This window comes from Macrobrachium rosenbergii, chromosome 22 (assembly GCF_040412425.1).
Source record: "Macrobrachium rosenbergii isolate ZJJX-2024 chromosome 22, ASM4041242v1, whole genome shotgun sequence".
In the NCBI taxonomy this organism is placed as follows: Eukaryota; Metazoa; Arthropoda; class Malacostraca; order Decapoda; family Palaemonidae; genus Macrobrachium; species Macrobrachium rosenbergii.
In genome coordinates, this window is record NC_089762.1 from 39515891 (window position 1) to 39523390 (window position 7500).

At 33.8% G+C, this 7500-nt stretch overlaps 1 protein-coding gene across 1 annotated transcript in view; it reads right to left on the minus strand.

The window, feature by feature from the left end:
* Window positions 1-1341: 1341 nt before the first annotated feature.
* Window positions 1342-7500, minus strand: part of LOC136850468 (DNA topoisomerase 1-like) — a 15802-nt gene continuing 9643 nt past the window's right edge. Inside the window, exon 2 of the mRNA XM_067124042.1 lies at window positions 1342-1941. Coding sequence (XP_066980143.1) covers window positions 1342-1941 — 600 coding nt within the window. The remainder of the gene's footprint in view (window positions 1942-7500) is intronic.

Below are 7500 nucleotides of genomic sequence, written 5' to 3' on the forward strand. Positions count from 1 at the left end.
ACTGCTCGCTGTCAGCAGCTATACAGTCTAGTCAGTCGTACTATCGCCTTTACGATATGAGTTTGCCTCAAATAAAAAAAAAAAAGAATAATAAATAATACGCCTTTAGTGAAAGCTATCGTCGACGCGGAATATACTGTGTAGGATATTGCCCTTCATATCATAGGTTAAAGGTAAAATAAAAAATAAAAAAAAAAAATTCCCATGTTAGGGGCTCAGATATACAAGTGTTTCTTTTTATTTATTTTTTTTTTTACTGAGGAGAATGGTCTGTTTGTGTGGTTCAGTACTGGGTGTAATGTTTACTATGTTTACTAACAGATAAAACACTAACTAGATTGTATTGTAGGATATAAGTTGACAGAAGAACTTGATAATAATAATAATAATAATAATAATAATAATAATAATAATAATAATAATAATAAAAATAATAATAATAATAATAATAATAATAATAATAATAATTTCATATATATATATATATATAAATGAAATTATTATTAAATTATTATTATTATTATTATTATTATTATTATTATTATTATTATTATTATTATTATTATTATTACCTGTCAACTTATATCCTACAATACAATCTAGTTAGTATTTTATCGGTTAGTAAACATAGTAAACATTACACCCAGTACTGAAACACACTAACAGACCATTCTCCTCGGTAAAAAAAATAAATAAAAAAAAAACACTTGTATATCTGAGCCCCTAACATGAGTTTTTTTTTTTTATTTTACTTTTAACCTATGATATGAAGGTCAATATCCTGCACAGTATATTCCGCGTCGACGATAGCTTTCACTAAAGGCGTATTATTTATTATTCTTTTTTTTTTATTTGAGGCAAACTCATATCGTAAAGGTATATATATATATATATATATATATATATATATATATATATATATATATATATATATATATATATATATATATATATATATATATATATATATATATATATATATATATATATATATATATATATATATATATATATATATATATATATATATATATATATATATATATATATAATATATATATATATATATATATATATATATATATATATATATATATATATATATATATATATTAATATATATATATATATATATATATATATATATATATATATATATATATATATATATATATATATATATATACACACTGAAGCTAGCATCTCTCCGAAAGGAACATCGCAAGGCGTGAATATCCTCCAGTAATCGACGAAGGAAATTTATCAAAGAAGATTAATGAAAGCAAGATTTACCTATCTTTTTTATCTCCCAGATTCAGGACGGTTTATGAATGGGTGAGGTTACCGTATGCGTATACGGACGGGTGGCTTACTATATGCAAGGAAGGAAGGCCGGACACGGGCGGAGGAGGAGGTAGTAGGCGGTTTGGTGGGCCTCAGAGGATTGGTGGTCCTTGGAGGAGGAAGAAAGGTGGTCCTCAGATGAGGAGGAGGGATAGCGGTCCTAGGAGGAGGAGGATTGTGGTCCTTGGAGGAGGAAGAAAGGTGGTCCTTAGAGGAGGAGAAGGCGGAGGAGGGATAGTGGTCCTCGGAGGAGGAGGAATGGTGGTCCTTGGAGGAGGACTGATAGTGGTCCTGGGAGGACGAGGAGTATTGATAGTGATCTACGGAGAAGGAGGAATGGTAGTGGTCCTCGGAGGAGGAGGAGGAGGAGGGAAAGTGGTCCTCAGAGGAGGAGGAGGACTGGTGGTCCTCGGAGGAGGAGGAATGGTGGTCCTCGGAGGAGGAGGAATGGTGGTCCTTGGAGGACGATTGATAGTGGTCCTGGGAGGACGAGAATTGATAGTGGTCTTCGGAGGAGGAGGAATGGTAGTGGTCCTCTGAGGAGGAGGAGGAGGAGGAGGGATAGCGGTCCTCCTCGGAGAAGGAGGACTGGTGGTCCTGGGGGAGGGAGAGAGAGAGAGAGAGAGATCCGCTGGTGGTCCTTGGAGGAAGAGGATTAGTGGTCCTGGGAGAGAGAGAGAGAGAGAGAGAGAGAGAGAGAGAGAGAGAGAGAGAGAGAGACGGCCGAAATGAATGGTCGGCGACACGCATCGCCTACTGCTCATTGAGGCCGCAAATGGCCGGCAAATATATCACCCCGCCGCACATTAATCCCCCCTCCCGCGTTATTTAGTGCGTTATTGGTGTCCAAGGGCCTCGGCGAACCTACCTCGAAGGGCGGGGGGCGGGCGCCTCGGGGGCCGTCTCAGTCTTCCGGTAATATAGTGAATGTGCGGGAGGGGACTTGGGACTTGGTGGGAAGGGGATGTTGATCAGTGTCTTGGGGAGGGGAAAATTTTTGTCAAGGTCTTGGGGTGTAGAGGGGAAATGTTTGTCAAGGTCTTGGGGTGTAGAGGGGAAATGTTTGTCAAGGTCTTGGGGTGTAGAGGGAAAATGTTTGTCAAGGTCTTGGGGTGTAGAGGGGAAATGTCTGCCAAGGTCTTTGGGTGTAGAGGGGAAATGTTTGTCAAGGTCATGGGGTGTAGAGGGAAAATGCTTGTCGAGGTCTTGGGGTGTAGAGGGGGAATGTTTGCCAAGGTCTTGGGATGTAGAGGGGAAATGTTTGTCAAGGTCATGGGGTGTAGAGGGGAAATACTTGCCAAGGTCTTGGGATGTAGAGGGGAAACGTTTGTAAAGGTTTTATGGTGTAGAGGGGAAATGTTTGCCCAGGTCTTGGGTGTAGAGGGGGAAACGCTTGTCAAGGTCTTGGGATGTAGACGGGGAAATGTTTGCCAAGGTCTTTGGGTGCAGAGGGGAAATGTGTGTTAAGGTCTTGGGGTGTGAAGGGAAATGTGTGTCAAGGTCTTGGTGCTTAGAGGGGAAATGTAGTCTAGGTCTTGGGGTGTACAGGGGGAAATGTTTGTCCTGGTCTTGGGGTATAGAGGGGAAATGTTTGTCAAGGTCTTGGGGTGTAGATGGGAAATGTTTGTCAAGGTCTTGGGGTGTAAAGGGGAAATGTTTGTCAAGGTCTTGGGGTGTAAAGGGGAAATGTTTGTCAAGGTCTTCGGGTGTAGAGGGGGAAATGTTTGTCAAGGTCTTGGTGTGTAAACGGGAAATGTTTGTCCAGGTCTTGAGGTGTAGAGGGGAAATGTTTGCCAATGTCTTGGGGTGTAGAGGGAAAATGTTTGTAAATGCCTCAGAGACCGTTAAGTGGAGGAGTAACCATTTACCGTAAGGGATATATGCTCCTTTTTAAAATGGAATGGTGACGAAATGTTATTACAAGAAGAATTTTATTGAATATCTGAATATCAAGGTATTTTCATAGGGGTGCTTTCGTGATGGATACGGATACATCGTAATGAATCGACTGTATAATAATTCTTTGTTATGACTGAAATGTATTTCATTTACATAGGTGTAAAAGTAAGCATTGCATTCTTGTTACGGTAGAAAATGAGTTTATCACTCTACGACTATACTGACATGAAAATACGTGTTATAGGATTCTATATATATATATATATATATATATATATATATATATATATATATATATATATATATATATATAGAGAGAGAGAGAGAGAGAGAGAGAGAGAGAGAGAGAGAGAGAGAGAGAGAGAGAGAGAGAGAGAGAGAGAGAGAGCCTAACTTAGTCAATTAAATGCCAGCTACGAATTGTTAATTGGGAGTCATATATATAAAACAATTAAAAATATGATATTTCAAAATCATAAATACTATTATTAGTAGTAAAATAAACTAAAATGAACACATCCCCCATTATGAAAAAGCATGGAAGTTAACCAGTCACATTCACACTTCTATCCATGTAAATGTCACACACACGGAAAAGTCACTGAAATTTCATCTTTCTCAGTATTTTGACAGTCATTCCTCCTCTTGACAGCCTTAATCCTACTAAGAAATAAATACCCAATATGCTCCTTTCACACAGAGCTTTCAGACCTTTATGTGAAGTTCCCAGGTTCACACATTAATGAAGGGAACCGCCGAGAAAGAAAGACTGGTCTCATTTCAGCTTACAAGTGTCTCCCAAGAATCAAGTTTTAATAGAGCCGTGGAAAAGACTAACCCATAAGTTGTATGATAAAGTGATGTGAACCGTTTTGATTTTATTGTGGATAAAATTGACCGTTCGTGTTTACGATGACTGTCTGAACACAAATGCTTATTTATGTGGAACTAAAATAACTTATACTTTTTCCTAAAACCGTGGAAACGTCTGGGAACTGATCTAGGCGTGAAAAGAATAACAATATAATTATGTTTTGGTGTGACCAACATACTAAAATTTGTGGTTAAATTAATCATCTATCTCTTACTCATAACACGAGTCTCTTAAATATAACATGAGGTTATTACTTATAACATATGAGGTCAATTCATTTCAACCAATATACCTATATAGTACTCGTATGACAAAGCAACCATTAAAAATTCATGAACGATGATCATTCTATTTAAAAATAATAAAAATACCACATGTAGAGCATCCAGAATTTATCAACAGATACGTTACAATATAGAATATCTAACTTATAACAAAAAAAACTCTCCAAATCTTATATAATAAAAATGTAATAAGCCGAGAAAGAATAAAATGTTGTATTGCGAAACTTCCTGAGAGAAATGAGAAGGAGGCATTGGAGGGAAATTGCTCACGAAGGGAGGCATTTCTTACCTTGTAACAGGAAGACAATAAAGAATTGGTAGCAATGAGTTATGAGCTAAAAACAATTTTCTTATTTTCTTGATCAGGGGTTATGTACAATTAAAATGGGTGTGCTTGGCGAATAAAACTTACTTTGCTTTCATTAAGATTTCATTGACAGTGAGAGAGAGAGAGAGAGAGAGAGAGAGAGAGAGAGAGAGAGAGAGAGAGAGAGAGAGAGAGATACGAAAGTGGTAATTCATTTCATTATCTGTACACGTACAGTATTCTTTAGAATATATTATATGGTTTTGATTCTGAAACTTTATATATCAACTAAATGGAGGGACTATATATATATATATATATATATATATATATATATATATATATATATATATATATATATATATATATATATATATATATATATATATATATATATATATATATATATATATATATATATATATATATATATATATATATATATATATATATATATATATATATATATATATATATATATATATATATATATATATATATATATATATATATATATATATATATACACACACACAAAACATCTATATAAAATTAATATCGTGTACACCACATACACGATCCAGAACCCATCCATCCAAGCATTCGAGAAGCACACAACAACCTCGTTGAAGTTTAACCAAACAATACACCCATATACACATCCCACCCTCTTCTCTGAAGAGAATACATATACACACACACACACACACATACACAGAGTGTGTAATCCGACTCGAGATGATTTCTCTCTCTCTCTCTCTCTCTCTCTCTCTCTCTCTCTCTCTCTCTCTCTCTCTCTCTCTCTCCGTTGTAACACGAAAACCAACAACAGAAGCCACAGCCTTCGGTTTTCATTTTCCTCTGCCCCAACTAACACCAGGTTTAATTGGCAAAAATCTGAGACTTTCCTCTCCGGATCTAAACCACCGAAGGTATCCGGAGACTGCGGGTTTAGAATTGGGGTTTAGAATTGGGGTTTAGAATTAAGGCTGTACCACTACACTCCCTTGCGTTCTCTGGACTGGGCACAGTTTGTCAGTTTGTTGTCAATTCCTGGTTTTGATGGGATTTTGTTGTGCGGCGAAAGGCTTTTGTTGCGTGTGTTCGTTTTCAAGAATATTTTCGGCTATAGAATCTTGGGAAGGAGTGATTTGTTACTGTGTTTTCAAATGGTATTTTCATCTATAGAACTTTTAAATGGTATTTTTATCCATAGAATTTTGGCAAGAATAGATTGAAATGGTATTTCTATCTACAGAATCTTGGGAAGAAGAGATTTCTTACTGTGTTTTAAATGCTATTTTTTCTACAGAATTTTGGGAAAAAATAAAAATGGTATTTTTATCTATAGAATCCTGGAAAGAAAGGATCTGTTATCGTGTTTTAAATGGTATTTTTATCGATAGATTTTTGGGAAGAATAGTAAAAATTGTATTACTACCCATAGAATCTTGGGAAGAGGAGGTGTCTTACTGTGCTTATAATTACTATTTTCATCTGTAGAATACTGGATGGAGTGATGTGTTAATGTGTTTTTAAAAAAAAGTATTTTCATCTATATAGTTTTGGAAAGCTATGAATTGGTGAGGCTAATCTTGTCAAAAGAGTAGTAACACGTTACAGAATATACAAACTGAAAATTACGAATTACTTTGTTATCAAGGAGTGACATAAAGCAGCCCTATTTTCAAAGCGAAACAGAAGGATACTCATATAAGAATATTATAACTTTACACTGTTATCTAGTGTTTGAGAAATGCAATTTAATATCTATTAAACAACAATTTTATTAACACACGTCACAAAGTATTCTCAGAAATAAATAACAAGACTTTTTTTTTCGTTTACTTTACTGATAGAATACATCATTCTAATTTCATTTCGTTTCCCTGTATTTTACTTTGTACCTGGTAATATCCCCATGTCAAAACGTATATTTAGAAAAGGGAAATATACGGAAATCGTACGATATTGCGATAACCGACTGACGATTTTATTGCATAAATCGCATTTTCTTTTATTTAATTTTCAGAATTTACTGTTATAAAATTCACGAGTTCATATTATTTTTCTAATGTAGTTTTTTTATTTACTTTTCCACTTTCAGACAATGTATATAATTTAAAGCAGATTATAAAACAAAATAATCATTTTTCAGTCAATAAATACTATTTAAAAGAGATTTTGAAATAAAATAATAATTTTTCAGTCAATAAATACTATTCAAAGGAGATTATGAAATCAATTAATTTACTTAGGGAATATATATCATTTTAAACAGATTATGATATAAATAATAATTTTTCAGTCACAAAATATTATTTAAAACAGATTATGAAATAAAATATTAACTGACTCAAACAATATATATTATTCAAAACAGATTATAAAATAAAATATTAAATTTTCAGACAATAATTATTATTTAAAACAGACTATGAAATAAAATGTTAATTTTTCAGAGAATAAATATTATTTAAAACAGGTTATAAAATAAAACATCAATATTTTCGGCAATGAATATTGTTTAACCAGATTACGAAATAAAATACTCATGTTTCAGACAATAAATATTATTTAAAACAGGTTATAAAATAAAACATTGACATTTTCGGCAATAAATACTATTTAAACCAGATTATGAAATAAAATACTCATGTTTCAGGCAATATATATCATTTAGAGCAGAGTAAGAAATAAAACACTCATTTCCTGAGATATTAAACATAATTCAAAGCAGATGATGAAATAAAATCCTCACCTTCCAGACAATAAATATTATCTAAACTAGA